The sequence below is a fragment of the Zootermopsis nevadensis genome, unplaced genomic scaffold (assembly GCF_977971745.1).
Source record: "Zootermopsis nevadensis isolate Lab colony 2312 unplaced genomic scaffold, Znev_1.0 Znev_ptg000004l, whole genome shotgun sequence".
Classification (NCBI taxonomy): domain Eukaryota; kingdom Metazoa; phylum Arthropoda; class Insecta; order Blattodea; family Termopsidae; genus Zootermopsis; species Zootermopsis nevadensis.
Genome location: NW_028259136.1, coordinates 1,211,084 through 1,235,118, shown reverse-complemented (window position 1 = coordinate 1,235,118; position 24,035 = coordinate 1,211,084). Strand labels below are relative to the sequence as shown.

The 24,035-nt window shown below is 35.1% G+C and overlaps 1 protein-coding gene across 1 annotated transcript; it reads right to left on the bottom strand.

Annotated features, from left to right (window-relative positions):
• Positions 1–392: 392 nt before the first annotated feature.
• Positions 393–24,026, bottom strand: Pak (serine/threonine-protein kinase PAK 3-like protein). Its single transcript, XM_022079776.2, has 11 exons — positions 23,859–24,026; positions 23,559–23,670; positions 23,251–23,449; positions 18,449–18,608; positions 17,928–18,160; positions 16,211–16,479; positions 13,995–14,181; positions 13,713–13,905; positions 12,069–12,265; positions 11,459–11,596; positions 393–9,626 (listed from the first exon to the last, which is right to left on the bottom strand). Exons 2-11 carry the CDS (start codon positions 23,612–23,614, stop codon positions 9,543–9,545), a joined length of 1,716 nt encoding a protein of 571 aa, XP_021935468.1. The 5' UTR covers positions 23,615–23,670; positions 23,859–24,026; the 3' UTR covers positions 393–9,542.
• Between the last annotated feature and the right edge of the window lie 9 nt (positions 24,027–24,035).

Below are 24,035 nucleotides of genomic sequence, written 5' to 3'. Positions count from 1 at the left end.
TGCATCTCTTCAGGAGGCCTTTGAAAATAATAAAAAAAATTCAAAATCTTCTAAAAAGATTTTTCTTCTAGCCTCTGCATCCAGACCAGCTCTGAGGCCGAACCAGACTCCTATTCAATAGGAATTGGGGTCCTTTCCCCAGCAGTAAATTGGCTTGGGTGTGACCCTGACCACTCACCACCATCTAGTACTGAGGTTGACAATTAATAGGAGCTATACCTTCTCTCCCCCAAGCACCTCCTTCTGAGGCTGTAAATTGTATGTATCTCCACCTGTTTAAATTAATGTAACACTGTTGTGTGAGTTGTAAATACTTTACAAAAATTTTAAAATGCTCCTCAAGAGATGTACACAGTGTCTACATATTTGCAATTACCAAACAGACCACAAAGTTATAGTACTTCAATTTTTATAATTAATCATAATATATCTGCATTCCTTCCTTTACTTATCCAATGTGCTTACAAAAAATTATGGGACACAGTTCACAAATTAGTACATTATTTTCACTTACTCATGTACATACACTCACTTCATACATAACAGTATTACATATTCACACATTCTGTTTAATTAAATAAGACAAGCCTTATACTTACACAGTATATTTAGGCTATCTTTCTGTGGGAGAATGACAGCTCATGCAGCATGATTTAGTAGATTCCATTATAATAAATGCAACTACATCCTTTCAGTACATGAACAAACTATTTCCTTTCAAAATGTCTTAACTGTGTAGTATTCCACAGCTTTCATTGAGGAATGCAGCCAGGAATAACACATCTGCCAGGGTTATACAGTAACACATGACCCTCATCACATAACGTATGTGAATGCTAAAATAATAACAGAACTACTACTGATGTTTGGATGTTTGTGATGATTGTGCTTTAAGATAAGTAATATTACTGTTCTGATTAAATCATAAATTGAACTATAATATTTCACTGCTGAGAAACATTCAAATTGTGTCTCTTCAGATGTAAAGCAACCAGAAACTTCCATGCATCTTACCATCCCTCTTAGACTAGCTTCACAGTACTGTGCATCAATTGAGTACTTGTATGTTTTCAAACATTTACATATTTTTCCTGTTCTACAAAAACAGTGCAACATAACGTTTTTTCCATAAGAATAATTTATGTTTAATTTCTGAGAAGCTGATACAGAAAACAATGAATGATTTTCAGAGAATATGGACAAAATCTAAGTGCAAAGACAAAAATTATGATTTTATATTACATTGTCATGCAGGGAGACCATATAGACCTTTCAAAAGCACCAAGATGAAAAAAACTGGTTTTCATTTGAAGACAAAAAGAGAAATGTGAATGAATAAACTGAGGACGTAGGCTTGAATCTAAAAAACAAAACAAAAAACACAGCTACAGTTGCTATGTACAGAGAGCTACATAATGTATCTACCTAATTTCCACTAAACAGTTCAAAGGTGGTTCAAAATTACTACTTGAATGGAAACAGCTTGCTCATATTTCAAATAATAATAAAAAAACAAGTCTTGAGGTCAGGAATACAGCACCTCTAGTACTCTTTTCATACCTGAGGTTATGCTGAACCCTACAGAAAAAATACTTCAACAAAGGGTCTTATAAATTACAATATTGTCTGAAGTTGCATAGCTTGAGATTCACGTTACATAATTATTCATTCCACACAGTCAAGATAATTATAGTATAAACACTTTCTACATTGATTTGCAATAAAAATGTATGTTACGTGCTGCAATGATGGAGACAGTATGTTATTCTTTTATAATTGTCATGGAAGCTTCTATCCCAATCAAAACTACATATGCATTAACAATATACTCACTAACTGTAATACAGTTTGTATATTATAACTGTAACATTCAAACTTATTCTATCAGAAAAAAAAAATATCACAGAGAGCTGTACATCTGGCCCAAGCATTCTAAAGCAATCATGAAAGGGTCATCTGCTGTTTTATGAAATTACTGCAAGATGTTCTGTTAACAATGTACTGTTACTGCTACCTACATGTGTGTCGCATAAAGGAAAGGATTATCAGAACATTGTGATTTATAATTCTAAAGGTATCACATCAGATGAAACATGGAGAATATGAAGGAATGGGCAAAGATTGGTGACACAAAAAACAGACACTGGTTTCTGGTGAGGAAATCTCTAGGAAAGTAGGTATTTGGAAGATGTGTACTCACCAAGAGAAAGAAGCTAAAGAAGAAACATTTTATTTTTTAAGAAATGGCTTATGATATAGACAATATGGGGATGTGGCAAGGATAATATCAGTTCTAAAAAGTTTTCAGACAGAACTTACTTAATAATCAATAACTTACAGAATGACCCATAAAGTAGTAAGCATTAAAATTTGGAAAAATCTGAACTGCAGTCAGAGGCTATGACTTTTGACTTACATGACAACAGCAGTATGCCTCATTAAAGACTGCCCTGAGGAAGATGAAACAAGTAAATAAACACAGGTAAAACAAGGGGAAATCTAATTTCAGCTACAATTAAAGACCTCTGGAGTTCTGTGAAAGTTGTAATGTCAGTTACACACAAAAATGTACTTTGGTTAAAATACAAATATTCCCTGAAATGCAACTTTAGATAACACCTTCTTGTAAGACATACAGCAGTATTCAGATACCCTCTTTCAGAATCCAAGAAAAGATTAGCATACAGTTCTTTATGGACCTCAACTGTGTATTACTGTTCGAGCTGTCTACTCATTCCCACTCATATACCTACTGCTGTAAAGCACCATTCATTCATTCATTTGCACAAATATAACATCATCCAGGGCCTTCAGAACTGTGGTCAGGCACTGAATAAAAATAAAACAATAAAATACTGTTGCATATGTACACTTTCTTTTTATGGTCTCTTTCTTTAATGAAATAATTCATAGTTTTTATAATGTACACATCCATCCCTTCGTTTATTTCTAGTATTCTGAAGTCATTCAATGTGGAACACACATGGTCGAAGTGGGCTACGATTTCATCCAGCGTAAGTTCAAAAAGTCCAGAAAATCAGTGCTAATTAAAAAAACCTAAAATCCTTCAGTGTTATAAAATTATAAGTGGCAAATTAATGAAAAAATTAGAAATTGTAAGAAAAGAGTAACAGTTCTCACACACTTGAAAAACCTGAACTTTTACATTTATAAATAGCACCAGTGATGGCCAAGTTGTCTAGGGTCAATGACCTTTGACCTCCACACCATAGTACCAATGCCCCTCCCAGCAGTTTCCAAAGTCCTATTTTTCTCTCAGATGAAAGTACAGGGTTTTGAGAAATGTATTTCTGATTTAATAGTGTTACAAGAGCTGTAAACCAGTGGCACTTAAATCATGGGGTACAAAAGAGAGTGATATTTTTTAAAATCTGAATAATTTAACCTATCAATTCAAGAGAAGAAAAGCATGAAAATTCTAACACTATAACAATGGGCTGCTATAATACTTATGGTAAAATAATATGCTGCGATACTGACGAAAATATTGCCCTATATGATAAAATAAACAAAAAAGTATATGTGTTCTTATGTAAAGTAGTCATTAAAACTGTCAGATCTAAATTAAAATTGAAATGGCTACATAATTTTTATAAAATTCTCCAATATCATTTAATCAAAATTGGTTTATCTATTTTTGAGTTGTTTCATGTATGGACAGACACACTGACAAGCAAAAAAGATAGGGAGCAATTTTAACAGGCACTCCATAGGGTTGAGAATGCACCTAAATATGAATGCTACCATGCAAAAACTAACCTTGTTCCTTCATTAGGTCGGATTGTGAATTCTAGAGCTGCACATTGTTATGAAGTAATTAACCTTTTTGCTCTTACTGAAGCTCTAGAAATACTTAACTAAGTCATGTTAAATGCAAAGAGACCTTACCACAGTTTTCTAAGTGCTTCCATAGATATCTAAAAAGAAAGGCTTGCCATTTTACACTATTAATCATTGCACAAACTGTTCTGTATTTGCTTACACTGGTTATACATATGAGTGACTGATCATTCATTCTTTCATTCATCATCGTCAATTGCTTGACATTCACCAATTCAAGGTGAATTCAAAGTAAATACTGAAGCGGTGAAAATAGAGAAATAAGCATTAATACCCAATTCGACCACTCTATGGTGAAATGTATTGTTGAATAATTATTAGCTGTTTTATTTTACTTATTTAATTTACTATATAGAAACTCCTTCTTATTAATTAGTTCATGCTAGCACAGATATTTTGAGGCACAAAACTAAGAGTCTGACAGTTACCAAAACTATCATTCTGGAAACCACACAGTATGCCAACCTTGGAGCTCAAAATCAAAGGCAACAAACACAAACCAATTCCATCATGACACTTGTAACAAAATATTACAATTCATGGCAAAATATCTATACCTTACAAGACCAAAACAATGGTGATATACATACAAGAATGGAGGGAATGAGAATGATGGAAAGATGGTACATTCATATCATTAAGATGCCCAATTGGAATGTAATATTTTATTAAGGTTTATAAATCAACTGACCTATGATCAGCCATAAAGTAATGTAGGTCATGCTAAGTGTAATCTGTGGGATTTATATCACCACAATAAAATTCACCGGCTGTTATTCACGGCTAGATGAAGAAGGTTTGTAGGAAATTTCATAAATACTGTGGGCCCAATTGATACAGATGATGAACTGAAAACTTTTCAGTTTTAAGTCCCAATATTAAAATTTATAATCACTTAATAACAAGCAAACCGCAAGAAAATATTCACATCTATGGATTTCACTATCAATTTTTGATTACATATAGTTACAAATTCAAATTAAATGGCTAGAACTAATGATAAAGAATAATGTGAGATCTGAATTTCTCACAGCAGTAAAGATGTCAGTTGACTGGGCTGTGATGTCATTTAGTCATGTAAGTGGTTACCAACATTTCACCCAGCAGAGCAAATGCAAATCAAGACAGGGATGTCATTTACATAATAGATAGTCGATGGAAATGGGGAAGACAGGAGAAAAGGTAAAAAGGAGTTGAGTAACAGGCTCTGAGGAAAGCATCTCCTATGGAAAGCCCTCAAAAGGAGTATCTTCTAAAGGTCCTATCAAAATGCCAGGCCTCAACATGTGGCAAACAAGTGAACTGTGCTTTCCACCTTGGTACATAGGGCTGAACCCATCTGCAACCTAGACAATGTCCACCAAGAATTGGTATTTCTCCAGAACAACTTCCATTACATAGGCTACAGCAACTGGCAGAGTCTACGGGCTCTCCAACTACCTAAGACAGTCAGGTCAGTCACACCATCAAGCAGAGAGAAACAAACTTTGGGACACAGTATAAGCCTAGATCAGATCATCAAGGGCATGATACAGATTGGGTTGCATCCAAACATACAATGAAGAAACTAAAAGCAGTCTTTCAAAAAGAATATGGAGCACAATTCCTATTAGCCCTCCTCTGCCCAGTTACACCTTCTATGACACATGTTCCCTATACAGTCATCCATGAAAACTTCCCTTTTCAGGCCTCTTGGTCACCCTTCTCTCTATCCTCATTCCCAATGCCCACTCTCACATCTTTTTCCTATTTCATCAGTCACTATGACTTGGCTTCCCTTGACCCACTATTTCTTATAGGATTCTCCTTAAAACATGCTCCTTTTCATGGCTTTCCTTATGAGACTCTTTTCAGGAAATTTCCATTCACATTTTCTTATCTACTAATTGCCATTAGCCATCCTCTTCCTCCTATGTGAATGCCTCACAAGGTAAAACATTTCTCCAAACACTTGTAAACACCTACAAGACTACAGAAATCCAAAACCCAGAAGACCACAACTGACAAATTTAACAATGCTTTTAATTTCTGGTGTGTGTTCCCTTACCAAGGCATATTCAGTCTGATTCACAAAAGAATACTTTTGTATGAGAAAGTCATTAGTGCTTACAGCATTGATGAATTACAGATGGCCCCAAGTCTGCTATTGTGAGAAATTAAAAACCATCCAGATTACTTAGCATAAGTGCAGTCATACATCTAATTACCACATTGGGCATCCCAATGAAGAGAACTCCATATTTCGTACGTAATAATTATTGCACTAACCTTCCAACTTTCCATCATGATATGGACAGACATACATTTTGTGTAACTTCAACTTGGACTTATATATATATATACTGAAATGAAAATAGAACCATTGGGAGGGTTACATAAAGTGGCAATTCTTTGGACAGTATAGTCAGCGCAGTAGTTTTTGGCTGGTGGAATTTTCAAGGGGAAGGCTAGGAGCGAGTCATTTGTGCGATAGTATAATGCCGACTGCTGCACCGAGGAGCTTATCGGACTGAACGCCCAAACAAAAGAAATACACTTACCATGCCACCTCAGGTACACAGAGTAGGCCCATCTGCCAGCTCCGCTAGCTTCTCCACCGGCCAAAAACTACTACGCCGACTATAAAAATCATTTCCAAAATTCATGATTTTCTATAACAATAACAAAATGGAGATACAGAAATTTGCTTTCTGTGGCATATGATGCATCACATTTTTGGGTCCGCAATGTGTCAGAAACAACAGCCACCATTGTAAGAGATATCTCTGAGTAAGATTTAAAATGTAAGAATATACAAAGAAAGACTACAGGATACCACACATTGTTCCAACCATACCTATAATGGATTTCCTGATTTTTAAACACATCTCACATTACTATAGTTTAAAACAGGTTAAAAGAGATTTTTAAAAATGTTAAAATTACAATCAACACTGTAGAAAATCATTAGAAATGCTACAATAAATATATATAAAAATGCAAAATATATCAAATAAAAAGTCCAAAATTAATATAATTAACAACTTCCATATCTCTATTTGAAATAATGTAATAAATACTTTTAAACTGTTTATTCTCAAATTCTTCCTAGACATACTCGGCCTGTTGATTTACTGGAGCTGATTGTCCAATTCTAAGTTACACAAAACCCAAGAATATAAAGAAACTGTCACTAATCCTGTATGGAAATAATCATAAAAAGATCCCTCACATTTTTCAAAGTTGCAAAGCTACTACTGTACTTGTAAAAAGCCACAGAACTATTTTTCTGTCAGGAGTCTTAAAGTAACAATAAACCAACAAATACAAGGACCAGACTACATCTAGGATTATTTCCATACAGGTCCAGTTACTAATAAGTCATTGGTACAGTTTTCCATTCCACAAAGAAAGTCCTTTTATCATTTAAAGTCATCAAATTACTTTTTTGTAGGTCTTCAAAATATGAGCAGAAAAAATACTGCTATTGTTCTTTCATGACACAGGTTTCTGAAGATCATTTTCTAAAGTAAATGTAAAATAACTTGAAATCTTTAACAATTTTTTACTTTAGTTCACTGAAGGAAAACTGTACATGTGGCTACAACTGATAACTTGTGGAAACATCACATGTAAACAAAACCTCCATTCTGGCATCGTCTTCCAGTTTCCCGATCCCAGGACTGATATATGTAACTGGCTCCAACTTCTATCCACACCAATCACCAGTTTACGACTTATAACTTGGCTTTTTGCCCAATCCTAGACTGCAGTTAACAAAAAGTATGACTGCCACAGCATGTAGCACATTCCACTGCCACAAACAGCCTGGTTCAGGACAGCAGCAAAGAGGCCTCACAAACAGTTACCTTTCAAGTAGGATTTGAGGTTCTCACTGTGGTGAGTAAAAAGATGGCTGTCTTCTGGGTTGTTTCTCCATGTAGTCTGGTAGAGGTTTATCAACATTTCAGAGGTTCTTGCTGCCTCCATCATCAAGGCAATGAGTGAAGGCAATAAGGACTTCTCAAAAAATGGTAAACTTCTACCAGACTACATGGAGCAACAACCCAGAAGACAGCCATCTTCCAGTTATTTTGTAAAAGGGTAATTATTATGTGTTTTTCTTAAAGGTGTGTCCACATCTCCATGGCTACACTTTTAAAATAAACACTAGATATTCTCTGCATACCAGTAACTCTCCACTGGTCAGTACACATTGCCACCATCCTCAAAACATGTGGCTGACATTCATTTTATGATGCCTATGCTCATATGTAACTTTAAATGCTCTTGTATATCTAGCTTCCAAAATGGAATGAAACAGCACTACCAAGAATTTGACATGACAATTTAAAAAAAATTAAATCCTGAGTGTAAACCAATGACTTCAATTTCAAAGAAAGTAAAATGATTTATTACTTAACCTCTCAGCACCATCCACAACCCTCAGTATGGCAGAACCATGCCATGTTGCCATCACACAAACTCAAAATGCCCATGTCAACACAAGCACTTGCTGATTAAGTTCTCTATACTGCTGCCAAGTGCTGTAGTACCAATAGATGTTAGTTTCTATGAGAGATTTTTGAAGCTGAATGGACTATGACTGATCCTTGTCACATTCGTACACGGTCAATACACAAACAGAGATGAGGAAGAATTTTACAGCTCTACATATTCTGTTCTGGGCGTATCTCTAACAGCTTAAAAATTATTATGTCACAGGCCTGGATGGTTAGATTATTGTTTATTCATATTTACTGTGAATGACTGCTTTCATTTTCTGAAACCAAGGCTTTCTTTAGTGTTAAATAATTATGCAGTTTGTTACCAAGTAGATACACAGCATCCATTAGTAGTATAAATGGGTAAGCTGTACCTTCAAAATAACTGGAAGCAAATTCAGACAGTGACAGTAAACATTTTGTGGAAAAATATGCATTAACTGACATATTTTCAATAATGATGATGATGATGTGATGTAGAGAGGTAATGACAGATTTCAAATGGAAGAATGTCAAGTTATAACGGTCAGGACAACTTAATCACAGTGAAGAATCCTAAATTTTCCAATAAAGAATTTGTAGAAGATAAAGTAATAAAAATAAACCATTATGAAGGATTCATAAAATTTCAACTGGGAGTGTCGGGGATATATTGTAAATCACTACCCTCATATTCCTAAAAGTATTACAGAAATTCTTTATGTAATCTGAATGAACAGGTACAGTCATTTCAGTATAAGATGTATACTTTGTGAATTTAAAGCCCCATTTCCTCTGTCTTCGGGATATTTATATTAATTCTCCAATGCTGAGAGGTTAAAAGGTAGACATCAGTAGTATTTAAACAAACAATACATTATGTGAAAACCCCAAAGTTTTACAAAAATAAAACAATTTTTTCTTATTTTTCAAAAAGAAAAACTCAAGACTGCAATCTTTTCACTTTCCATGATGGTTTAAATTAAATATACCAACCAACACTAAACTTCCATTACCTGTATTCCTTTGTTTTAAAATTCACACCATCCACGGGTTCTAACATCTCATCCATCCCTGAAACTTAACTGATAGTTATTGTCTGTTTTGTGCTGCTGTCACCCACCCCTCACACGACATTCAGTCTCTTGCTATCCGACACTGTGACATGTCACCAAGATACTGATGCAACTGTTGCATACACTGACACTGTGCTGACAACTAGTGACTTTTTGCAGCTTCCTTTGCTGCCATGATCAGAGGCGTAAGGCTTGCCAAGGGACGAGCCAGCTTCAGGAAGGGATGCTGCACAAAACAAGCTGTGTTTAATGTTTGAACAACTGTGAATAAAATGATATGGAAAACTAAATTCTCACAATAGAAACCACTTTCAGGAAAATACATAAAAGGCGCAAAATTCTGACTACACATCTAAGCCTGGACAGTTCTACATCAGGAAATGATGTGGTAAATCACATATGTTATGCAAAAAATCAAGGAATAATTTACAAGACTCTAGAAGTAAAATGTTATTTAGGAACTGTAGCATAACAGTTTAGTAAAGGTAACTTACAATGCATTTCCAATATTAGAACAGATGTGACTCTCCTTACCTTTCTTAAAGGAAGATTATAAGCTTATATGATCACTAAGCTGTCTGTGTATGTGTTTATGTGCCACCCCTTTCAACTTTTAAACCAGCTGACCAATTTTCACAAAACCTGGCATGAACATTATGGCAATGGAGGTCACCGTAACTTGGACTTTTTAATTGCCAACAGTCATTGATAAAAATTGTCAATGCACAAATCTGTGACATGATAATGACACTAGCACCAATTAATTTAGGTACGATATTACATCTTCAAAAATATGCACCTTTTAGTTTTATTTTTGAAAAATGTAAAACAATTATATGGTAGCTATGTAAAAATTCTTTAATACACAGTTTGATAGTGATAACTAATGAACCACTGGATCAAGACATGTGACATTTGGTATGGAGACAGATCATAAACATATCTACAAATTACATATGAAACATAATACCAATAACAACAGCAGGAACAACTGTAACACATTAACTACTGCAATAAATAAAGAAAATTTGACCCTAATGAGATCTGATTATATGATGTCATTTTCACAATAAAGAATAGTAACAGAATTATGTCAGACACCCTCGCGGCAGAATTCTATCAATCTGCATAAAGCAGTCAAGTTTAGCATAACAGATCAAAATGACAACATAATATTATATGTGTGGGAGCCAGGGTAGCTTAGTCAGTACAGTGACTGGCTACAGACTGGATAACTGAGCTTCAATCCCCAGCAGGAGTAGAGGATTTTTCCTCTAGCCTCTGTGCCCAGACTGGCTCTTGGGCCCACCCAGACTCCTATCTAATGGGTAATGGGGTCCTTTTCCAGGAGTAAAGCGCAGCTGGGACATTGTGCTGACCACTCACCCCTATCTAGGGCTGCGGTTAAGGATGAGCAGGAGCAGGAGCAATATTTCCTCTCCCCTCAAGTGCCTACATGGTGTATAGCGGGATAGCTTTCCTTTACTTTACTTTACTTCACTAACTTTTAATACTGTAAGTACATATAAGCATTTTCCATAGACAAGAATAACTAGAAACAGACATTTTCAGACAACTTACAGCTACAAATATAATAATAAACACCAGGTCCCACCACCCTAAAAAACAACAAAATGCATTAATTCAATAGTCTACTATACAGAATGACTCAGATCCCCCCCAGCAAAAACATAAGAAATGAAAATTATCAGAGCAATAGGACAGAATAATACTTCCATCAGAGACCAAAATAACAAAATTAAATAGACAGATAACATTTAAACTAATAATACCTTATACACAGCCAATACATGCTAAAACATATTTGGTGACAAATAACACATAAAGTATAAATAATAAATGTTGTATCTACTGGTTTCAAACTGAAGCGGATTAAGTTAGATAATGGTATGTAACAAAACTAATTTTAAAACAAGTAAAAACAAACAAAATCAAAATTGAATGCAGTCAATAACAAAGGTGGTTTCCTTCCCCCTCCACATCCAGAAATAATCTGCTCCATCAAATATATGAGAAATGATTTTCCTCATTACTTACTTTGAGCAGTTCAGATGCAGGCGACCGCTTGTCCACCTCCACTTCTAGGCACTGGTCCAGGAAGTCCTGGAAGATGGGAGACAGCTTCTCTTTCTCTTTAATATCTGGTTTCCCATTTGTTGCGATAAGATATAGAGCCTGCAACAATATAATATATTAGTGTGTATTCCAACAATCAGACAAAATGTTTCACATTAGAATGTACTGAAACATAAAATGGCAACAGAACTGGAAATGTAACCACTGCATGGAAGAAAGTTTATATCCCTATCAGCATCTTCATAGACATGTACTGAAATATACTAGCAAATACTTGTAAATACCTTGATAATCTCTAAATAGGGCCTTCTCATAATATGTGTGAAAATAACAACTATTTCAATTCAAGTTCCAGCACATAAGATAACTGATAGTTAAATAAATTTACAAATTGAACACATGAATTTTCACTTTATTTACAAGTTCATATTTCTGAAAGTAGTCACATAAGTAACTGAACAACTATATTCCAGGTACAAGAAATTATCAAGATATCCATTCATATATTGAGACAACCAGTCAAAATTATGGGGGAAAAGTACCACACAGAATAAAACGTACTCTCTCTTACCCTAAGAGGGTTTTCATTTAAATATGGAGGTTCCCCTTCTATCATCTCAATAGCCATAATTCCAAGAGACCATATATCAACTTTAGGCCCATATTGCTTGCGTGTAACAACTTCAGGTGCCATCCAATAGGGCGTCCCTACCATTGTTGTGCGCTTTGACTGCTCAGGTGAAATCTGTGCGCAGAAACCAAAATCAGCTGAAAAGAAAATACATAATCAATATCTTTATAAAAATATGCCACTGGCTCCATTATCTAAACTGAAAACATATCTGAATACATACAAACTGAATGCTGCAAGTAAAAATAAAAACTGCACATGCTCAGACAGTAAAAACACAGACTAAAAAGTATGATTCCCAGAAGGAGCACTGGGAATGTTTTCTACCATCACATCCTAAAGAGTTTTGGGATCCACCCAGCTTTTTATTCAACAAATTTAGTGACTCATTTAATGAGGAAAGCAGCTAAAGTGTGTGCTGACTGCTCATCTCCACCTGGTATGGAGATTTATTTCCACACCAAGGATGGCATATGTTCAGGGATAAAATAATGTTATGAGCTGAGTGCATTTTTTGCACAGAACAGTAATACAATAATTTACTACAGGATTATATTTGCAGAAACTGGCTCTGCTTCTGTTCTGTAATTGCCAGACTCCACTGTTGAATGAAACCAAAAAATGAGGCTTCCATTTCTAAAGAAAACTTTCAGTCTGAAATAAAACTGAATTTCATTGGTCTCCTACAGCATGATGGTTACAATTCATTACTTCGTGCTGAGGTTATGCAGCATCGTATGAGATATGAACAAAAAATCAGAACAGACATGAAAGTGAACATGGCGTGTCTTACGAAACTGTCATGATCTTCACAAAAAAGGCCTGTTAGAACAACTGGTTCCTGGCCAGGATTCAGAGTGGGTACCTCCTTAATGTAACACACATTTTCTTCTGTACTATGATGCTCAGATACAAGTAGCAGTGTATACATTGTTAAAGCAGGCATGGTTCATGACTTCTTACTGCATCCCCCTTCCCATCACTTTGTATGGCCAAACAATAAACATGTGCGTTGCTATAAATTGAAAACTGTATGACATATCGTAAGAAGCAATTACAGCCTGTTTTTTAAACTAATCTCAGATTCACTCAGAAGAGAGTGGCAATCAGAATACTGTAATCAGTACAGTTTATTTTATATCCTCAATACTCACTACCTTGAGTTGAAGGTTCTTGAAATAATGAAGATATATAATCAATTAAATTAATACAGAGAAACTAGAAACTCCCAATGATAATTTTATAGTTCTGTACATGAGTCTAGGTATCACCATGCCAAAATAAGTACATCTGTTTATCTATCTATCTATCTATCTATAATTTTTTAAAAATCTATCTTTCTACCTACCTCTCTCTTCTGCACCATCATTGTTCTAATTTTTCACTGTTCAAAATAGTACAGCTTAAGTCATGAATATGAATACAACACATTCAAGGACTTGCTACTAAAATAATTCAATACCTTAGTAATAAATAACTTAAATCTGGCACACCCAACATCTCTTAAATGTTATGTAGTATTCCATCAAATTTCAGATTTAGGTATATGCTAGAAAAGAAACTTACAATAAAAGGTGAACTTACTCAATTTAACACTACCATCTAGTCCAAGGAGGATGTTATCAGACTTGATGTCTCGATGAATCACTTGGTTACAGTGCAAAAACTCCAGAGCCTGCAGAACTTCTCGGCAAACAGATGCAATTTGACCTTCATCCATACATGTTTCTGTCACAACATCTGTGAGAGATCCTCCTGGTAGATATTCCATCACAACCTGTTAAGCAGCAGCCATAATTACCATGCATAGTAGAGTTTAAAGCAAGAATATGTGTACAATACATTTGAAGACAATGAAGATCTTACCCAAAGTTCCTCCCCAACTAGGTAACTATCTAGATAATTCACTACATTGGGATGCTTGTTTTCTCGCATTACTAATATTTCATTGATAATCAATTCCTTCTTTGGCTGCTGTGACAAATTCATCTGTTTGATAGCCACTTCCATCCCAGTTGATGTTTCAATAGCAGTGTACACTGTTCCTGAAGCACTGTTAACACACACAGCAAAGCTCACATTAATTACATTCAATTATCTAACACAAATGAATAAACACTTTAGCTCGATTGGTGTTCTACAGATATACTAGCCACTATGATAACTGAAAAGGACATTACGTGTAACTGGCAATTACAATTCTATAACACATATTAGCGATACTAACTACTGCAATGAAATCTCAATCTAAAATTCCTATTTTGACATATTTACATACTGAATTCTAACATTTGCAGGCCAGTCATTGTCCCCAAAATTAACAGTTTGCAGTTTACATTGTACCAGTATTTAGGGTTGAAATGTTTGTAACCTCTGTACCAAAATAACTAAACAGGCAGGTGTATAAAAGAATAAATACATGAATGATGAAAAAGGGTGGAGATCATACCACAGTCCATAGATTGCTGTATTCTATTACCTGTATTTCAAGAAGATAAATTACCAAACTGCTATGTTTGTAAGCACATTTCATAAAAGCTGAAAACTGTTTTGAAGCAAATTTTAGAAATTATTGTATTTCAGTAAGATAAACTGCCACATTTTAGGCACATTCCATAAAAAGAAAATAATTTTGAAGCAGGGTTGGGTAATGGCTGTATTCTGTATTTCACAAAGATAAATGACTAAACTGGTATGCTTGGCACAAGTCATAAACAATAAACAGTATCACAACACATTCAATTATCAGCACCCTAATTTTGATGCTATTCCTTAACCTGTTGACGCGGAATTTTAAATACCGAGCATATGCCGCTGTTGTGCTGTTCCGGCGGTAGTATTTTTTAAATGCCCGTTTAAATTTTGCTGTAAAATACGTTTTTTTCCATAACTTTTGAACTATATGAGATATAATTATGAATTTTTCACTGAAATCCTCTTAAAAGATGGTTTTGTAATCTTACCTTATAAGATGAGCTCTCTGTGTGTGACCAATGGGAGCAAATGGATCAGAAGTTGAGAACGGAGTGTACAGCAGCCGGTTCTTTGCATAATAAGATCTGATTGTAGGCTTTTGAACAATGCCCATCAACATAAATAGAGCCAAAACCACGTAAATTTCGTCTACTGTGACGTCTTGCCACTTCCTAATCCTAGATCGAAATGTGAGAGGATGGGCACTTTTAGAAATTTCTTGCTTAGCATATCTGTTGGTTTCATCTACAATGAGCTGCACAAGAGCTGTATCGAAAATGTTTTCGAATGAACTCACGACATCTAGTTCAGCCGTGTCGAACCGAGGACCATATACATTACAAAATGCTTCTCTTGAAGCAGAAAATGAGTCTATATTTTCCCACATATACTTGCCGGAAACAATACCTGAATTTGCTTCTACAATTTCTTCATGGCTTTCGCCACCACCATTGTCACTCTCATTATCACTAATCGCTAACGTTGCCGGTGTCACCAACTGTGTATAGTCAAAGTCTACACTCTCAGTGTCCGAGCTACTATAATTGTCAATTTCATCGTCCAATAATTCGTCTAGAAGTGATATTTGTTCAGCATCAGATAACACACGACTGCTTGAAGGGTTCTCCATTGTAAAACTGAGGCCAGTCGTCTATTTTTAGACTCCCAGGTAGTCGTTCAAGGGATTGTCAACAAGGTTGCCGGATCTTCACACACAGAAAACTTTCCACAACAGAGTACTACAAACCTCATTGCGCTGGCATTAATCGTTACAAAGTTATGAGCTGAAGAAATTAGGCTTAAAGCCGGGCGTAATATTACGCCCAGCTGCAATCCCGAGCATTTAAAGGCCGGGCGTAATTTTACGCCTCTCGGCGGTGAGGAATTTGAAAAGAAATACCATACCCCACGTACTCCCAACATTTACATGCAACAGCTATGGAAATGATGTAAATTCTAGTAACAACTGCCAGATATAAATGCACTACCACATATTATTATACTGTAGACGAAAACCTTGGCAATAATCAAACGTAATTATCACCAAAATGGGAATATCAGGAATATCATGTCTGTGCATCTTGTGATACAAGTAATCAGAAACTCACCCCTGTCCAATCTTTTCCATCTTGGTATATTTCCTGTTAGGATCTCCAACACTGACTATAGTTCTTAATCGTTCCAAAATTTCCTCATCACTCATTTTCTTCTTTCGAGCCTTATCACTAGGAGTTCTTTGATCTCCCCCACCACATGTTCCTCCTCCAGGACCTACACTTGCATTGTTGCGGTTTTTATCCAAGGTGCCATTGGTGGTGCGGGGTGGAGGAGGTGTTGCAGCTGATACAATTCCTTCTTCTTCAATTGGTTTTGTGTACTGAAAAATCAACAAATCTTGAATGTAAGTTACACATATATGAATACATTTAAGAATCTATGTACAAGTACTGAAAGAAATAAGAGTACAAAGTCAAATTTCAACTTACAAAAAAATGCACCACATATGGAGTATACATGGGAACCAAAACTTCATAAGGATGTGGAGGCAAAAACTGATAAGCTTTCAATTCATTTATTAAAGTGTTTACCAGCAGCAAGGAGTCAATGACAGGCAAGCAATGATAATATATACATATATAAAAAACAAACTGAACTAAATATATAAATGGATATATAATCAAATGTTCCCATATTGAGCATAACAGATAATTACAAGCAAACACAGAAATAATACACATAGTTAAATTACAACAATCAATCTAGACCCTTTCCTGTACAGAGAAAGTGTCTTCAAGGGAGACATGTCCAAAAATCTACATACATCACTTGCAGCACTGGCGCACCTAGCTGAAGGACTATGTCTCATCTCTCTACTCACACAAAAAGTAGAAAAATCCCTTGGTTGGTCCTACGTGTGAAAGATATAATTTTAGTCTTCTGAACATCAAGTTCCATAAGGTTATCATCACACCACTGGTGTACTGAGTGAATGTCTGCTTGAAGAGATACACAATCTTCAGGAAACTTTATGTTTCTATACAATTTAAGGTCATCAGCAAATAAGAGAAAATTTGGACAAATTAATTTTGGCACAAAGGTCATCAATAAAAACATTGAATAGGAGAGGTCCCAAGGTAGGGCCTTGAGGTACTCCAGATAACACAGGATAGGGAGAAGAGGACTTTCCTGAGATTCGAACGAAGGAAGATCGAGGTGATAAGTAACTTTGGAACCATTTAACGTAAAGTGAAGACAGCCAAAAATTACTGAGTTTATTCAAAAGAAGAGAGGCCTTATTGAAGGCCTGGCTAAGATCAAAATATACACAGTCAATTGTCCCTGTGAGCAGACAGATGGTAGAACATCATTTAGATAAGTAACTAAGTTTCATTTACTTTCATAATTGTGACCATTGGCCATGATGATTTGCTGACATTTAAATTTTGCAACAAGAAATTTAATGTAAAATACATACACAAGTTTTAAAAAACAATTCCCTGTTATTAAAATGCATAACACATTCTTTCAAAGAATCTTTAAATTTGAAGTTTTCAAAAACTTGATGTGTCAGGATTCATAGCACTTGCATGATGGACATTGGCTTGGTATACAGTGTACTTTCATAAGTACGTGCATCTCTCCCACCACCAGTTAAGTACAACAGGTTAGGGTATTTGTGATATAAAAATTTACTTTCTTATTCCATATTACAGGATCCTCCTTGAGCTGTTTACAGTCATTCACTTATTTGAGAAATCTCCATTATTACAGAACTCAAAGGACCACTGGCTTTGTTTGTAATCTGACAGTTATTAAGGCACTTACAATTGATTTTGTTCTCTCAGGGCGAGCTGCAATTGGAGGTGGAGGAGGTTCCTCCTCAACTTCACTGCTTGTAGCTGCAGATGTGACATTGCCACCACCCTCTGTATCAGGAGTAGTTGATGAAGGACTACTGCTTGATGGATGACTCAAGCTATGCTGACTGTGGCTTGATCCTGAGTTGGTGGTTCCTTGGCGCAGGCTTGGTCGAGGTGATGGTGCAAGGTCCACTGTTGCTAAAAAATAATCATTCTTCTAACAGGGTTAACAGTTAAATTCTCCTAAACTTCAGCTCCAAAACTAATTTTATGAATAATTTATTATAACACAACCAGGAGCCATGATTTGTTGTTGTTCTTCCACTCACTTTATCTGACACAAATTCAATCTCAGATGCTGTACAGATTCAAATTTTAAGATCAATGAGAATTTATAATTGGGCTAAATATCACCAAGTAACATTAACAGTACAATGAAATTATTAAATACAGATAAATACTGAAGAATGACTCAAGTATACTTACCAACCATTTTTGTAGTTGTCATGTACTTGGAACCTTTGACTTCTTTACTAGAACTATCAAACCAGTTGAGTACATCAAGAACAGCTTGAGGATTCTTCTTCTGTTCCTGTTTACTAATGTTGGAACTCATAAGCAGACGTGCCCAGGCCTCAGGCATTCCCTGCAAGAAATATATCGCCTATAAACAGGGATGTTGAAGCCACCACATAAAAACCAAACAAATGTCTAAGAAGTGAATATTAAAAATATTATGCCACACTTTTACATCAAACCATTAGCATTAAACACATTAATAAATGTGCTAGTATCATATTCCATTTACAACACAGTTCAAAATTTATTATGTTCTTAGATCATCTGGCTGCTAATTGGAAAGTGATATTATATGGCACCATGAAGCACAGTAACTCAAGTATGGTAACATGAAAATGCATACATGCAATACATTCACACCAACATTGTAATTTAATTAAAGCACTATATATATATATATATATATAATATTAATTTTGTCAAAATGGTGTTAAGTGTCTTACACTCATTCAAAACAGTTTATAATCAATCATATGTCAGTAGAACCTAAGGTTCAACATCACTAATGCTAAAGCCTGCCACTGGGCATGATCCTGAGCCAATACCATCCACCTTCCATCCTCACAACCTACTGTTGACAGATTGAGAGTTGGTGAGACAGCTGCAGTGGGGGAACATATGGACTTGAGTATTCTACTATTTTCTCTGTGTAACATCAGCTTTTGCTTAAGTTGTACAGTACAAATTCTCTTTTTTGTTATACCAACACTTACTCTCAGTAGTTTTGGCACGTGTAGTAGTGGTGGATGAGTAAACCTGCCTTGCCATCTCTCAATCTGTGCCTTAAGACTGATATGAATATTATGCTATCGCCTTCCGACTGCCACAAACATTATGTATATATTTCTTGTCTATCTCACCCAAGCCAGGCCAGTCATCTTTCAATATTAGTACCAAGCTTCAAGAAATATGATTTCCATCCTGAGTCACCCATTTCTGTGTTATACCCAACATTTCCCTCTGAACAAATCGATCATTAAACTCTCGACAGCAGTGTCATACCATGAGTTCCCATAACCACATCTAGATTTTACAAACAGGGCACAGCAGGTGAAAAGTAACAAACAAGAAAAACCAAGAATGAACATTACATACCAGAATGCTACATTACAGATGTGGCTAATATAATTAAACATTAAAAACAAACAATGAAGTTTAATTACTGTCTGTTCTACATTATTTCTTGAAATGCCCACTGTCAAGGTTTAAACATTGTTGTAAATGTTCCCTGAAGTTCTGCATCACTTTCTGTTAATAAATCATCATAAATTCTTCCAACTTCTTCCATAATTAGTGTGAGGGTGACTTTTAAACACTTCGATTTTTAGGAAAAAGTCAGGGGTAGTTAAATCAAGAAACCATGCTGACCATGTTATGTCTCCAAATTGTACAATTCAGTTGCCTGGAAATGTTCTCCTTTGAATATTCATAGCCTGTCTTGTATTGACAATAAACTTACTTAAATAAACTTGTCTGAAAAAAGTTCCAATTTATTAGCAACTTGGCAACAGCATGACACTGAAAAATGTCCAATTCCCTAGCCAACTCTGTATAATCCATAACCCCCAAGCAATAAATTCTCTTGCTGACATCTCCACAGTTCCATTTTGGATTTTTAAAAGTGGAAGTAAGGTTTCATAAAGATATCCCTTCAAAATTGTGTTCAAACTGACACAGGGATAAAGTCACATTACAAATGTCAGTGTGTAGTTTATTCATGCAAATACATATACCAATGAAGAAGGCAGTCATGCAATGTTACAGCAATATACATACATATAATTATGAATTCTCTCAGTTCAAGTACCACAAAGAACAACCTTGCATACTTAAAGGGAGAAAAGGTAGTCTGCTAGTACCTAATTTCAAATATTATATACAGTAATACATACATCACAATAAAACAACCCCTGATACTTCTGCCTCAGTACATTACACAGCATCCTTGCATTTCAGGGGAAAACATAGGAACAGTTACAGGGTTGTATTCTAGTCGGCAGAATCATTGTATGGCTAGAGCACTAATAAGGAATGATTAAATGTGCCAAGACTTAAAATTTATATCCTGTAACCTAGAATACAATCTACCAACAGCACAAGCTGAGCATCTGCTACAGCCACGTGAAAAGAATGTAGTAATTACACAAAGATGAAATAAAGGGGCCAGAAAACACTTTTTTCCTGTATTAAACAGTCACACATGCACACACACACACGCAGAATTGTTTTAGACGTAAAAGAAACTAATGACTGCACACACAAAATTGTGCGACCAAGAGGTATGCTGAGTGATAAATTGCAATGCATGCTATACAACACACACATACCATTAGTCACAAAACCCTGCGTAAATTAAATACAAAAAATACATCTCACTAAATGAAATTACTTACTTTCAATGGCAGCTTGAAACAAAAAGAACACAAACAATCGGTTTCAACACACAAAGAGAAAAAAGCAGAAAACATATTTCCACATGTCAGAACACAGTTTAACTCAGGGTCTATATTAAATTCTTTAAACAAACAAATAAAGCTAAGCAAACATGCCATCAGAAATACAAAATCATCAATTAAATTAATATTATATATTCAAATCATCCACATTTGGAGTCCTCTAGTACTGTGCTGTACAAAGTTGGGTTTAAGGGCTTATGCAGCACTTGACAAGATTTTTGACATTTCACAGTTTCATAAATGACCACAATCTGACATTCTCTTGTATGACTTGCAGCAGTCAAAGTTTCACTTAACCCTTTCATGGTCACAATACAGAGTTTAAATATTGAAATTGTGTGTATATGTGCTTCATGTTATGACATAGATGGCTGTCAATTCACCTAAACAACTTCCTGCGCCTCTTCTACTGAAAATGCTGGAGACACAATTATAACAGCAGATTCTGTGTGGCCAAAATTTAAACTACTAACTTGAGGTTTTTGTCAACAGTACTCATTTCCTCAAAAGAGTGCATTATTACTTCTTTCCACAAACAAAAACTACTAATAAGCATGAATTGACTGATAATACAATGTGCATTCCTTTATACTTTACAAGCACCTGCTGCAAAAGAATCAGGGTTTGCCCACTTATTATTTCATAAAATGTTCATATACTGGATGTGTGCATAGAATAAAAATTAGTGAAATACACTTCTGGCATAAAATTATTTCTGAAACTGGACTGCACTGATATCACAACTTTAATTTTTGCATAATTTTTATCATAATGAAAAAATAATCTGTGTAGTTTTGAAAGAATACAATGCCAGGCAAGAGAGTTTGAAATAAGAAACATAAGCCTATGCAATGAATGAGTCTTCTACACAGAATTCCCCTGATTCTGACTTCAGGTATCCAAAAATAACTGTATAACCTGATTCTTAAATCATAAAACTAAGGAAACAAAACTGGACTCACCTAAAAACCAACCTTAAAAAAATTAGGCCATGACCAGAACTGTCTGTAATACATCATGTCCAAATTACTGAAAAATTATATTTTACAGGCTATGAACATAATAATAAAATTCCAAAGCCTCAATTTCCAGACAAATGCTCAGAACATGACATTTAAATGGGGTAAAATTTAACAAAACATAATAACCATTACTAAAAATCTAATTTTAACAAGTACAAGAAAACTATTTCTTATTATGCAAAGCTTTCAATTTTGTGACTAATACTACTACAGTTTTACACAAATCATCATGGCAGATAAAGCATATTTTCATCATGTACAAATATAGACCCTGGCTTAACTTATGTACCTATAGGTTAGGTGTGATATGAAGAAATGTGAGTATAAAATTAAAATTGTAATAATACTAATACAAAGTTTGGTGTCTAAATCAAGCAGATGCAATGGACAGAAGCAGCAAACAGTGCAGGAACGGAGAAGTAAGATTAAAGTATTTCAAGACATACACTTTTGTTTATACAAATAAATTTGCATAAAAAGATGTCAATAACATTGTTTTAAACTTTTGTATCCAGTGTACGAATGTAATATTTAGAAGTGTGGTGGCAGTGGTGGTGGTGGGTGTAGACATTCAACAAAAAGGCCTGACTAAGGCACCCTTTTATTATACCAGTATATAGTCAAAAAACCTTTACATGTGTGTAAAACAATATTCACTCACATACATAACCAGAAGAGGAGTTTTATTAGTAGTACTATACCACCAGACATTAAACACATTTGTAAATACCTCAGAGAAAACTGTAAGTACAATTTTAAAAGTAATTGTACACTTTTTCATGAAAACTGTAAAGCTGTATGATTAAGGAGTTTAATTAGTGTCAGTATACCTATATATCAACACATTGTTAGCACAGGAAATTCAAAATAATATACTTCTAGCAGAAAATACTAAAATATACATCTTCAAACAACCCATACCCTGAAGATGGAGGTGGTATATCCCTCCAAAATGATGATAACCACCTACAACATTACAAGCCACAATGACATGAATTTTAAATGTTAAACTGTTGCAGCTTATTAATGATACACATGATCTTAAGTTGCATTCAACACAATCCTTTCATGTGGTTCTTATGAATACTCAGTCTTACTTCACTGCACTGACAATACTTCATGTTTTCAAAACTGTGCATTCTTCTTATTCATGTATGTCTTCTAGGACTTTAATCTCAATTCCACTAAAAGGACCAGCGAAAAATAAAAAATAAAATAAATATAGCCTTACCGTGAATTCACCTGTAACTGCATCAAACCCAACATGAACTGTGTGTTCAAAATTTGTTGGATATGAAATGTTTGGTTTCTCGTTATCTTTCCCCTTCTGTTTCATCTTGCCCTTCAATGTCTTTTTCTTGCGATCATCTGCGTCTGGTTCTTTGGGAAGTGGACGCATATCCACTGGAAGATTTGGAGTAGAATCACCCCTGTAAGTCAAAGGAGTTGTTGAGTCAAACTGCTCTAAATTATCCATGAGTTATTAGCCTGATTATTATAATTTATTTACAATCATGATGTCTTCTTATACACAATTACCTGTTACTAGTCAGTCGCACAGGAGGTGCTGGGGGTTTATCTTCGTCGTCTGACATGATGACACAATACTGCTGCAAATAACTTAGCACTCTGCAAACTTCAATCGAAGCACCTAAAAAAAGTAAATATTAACAAATCATGAAATAATGTTAGGTTATGTTTGAAAGAAATTTTTCTGTGTTATAACAACAGCCGTTCTACTTATTTCAATACTGTATAAAGTTGTAGGTGTGGAATATGAAGACAAAAAAGCACTGCTAAGCCTCGTCTCGGCCGTTTGTGGAAATAACAAATACACACCTTATCACCGTCTTTCACTTAAGGTCTCACAGCCATCCACATTTGTATATAAGAAAGGTTCTATGATACCGTACGCTATTTACCAGTGGAAAGCATTACTAACAGCGATATTTAAGATTAAAGTAAACTTTTTGATAAGCCCTTTATCACCGCCATGAACCATCCCCCATCGAAGCA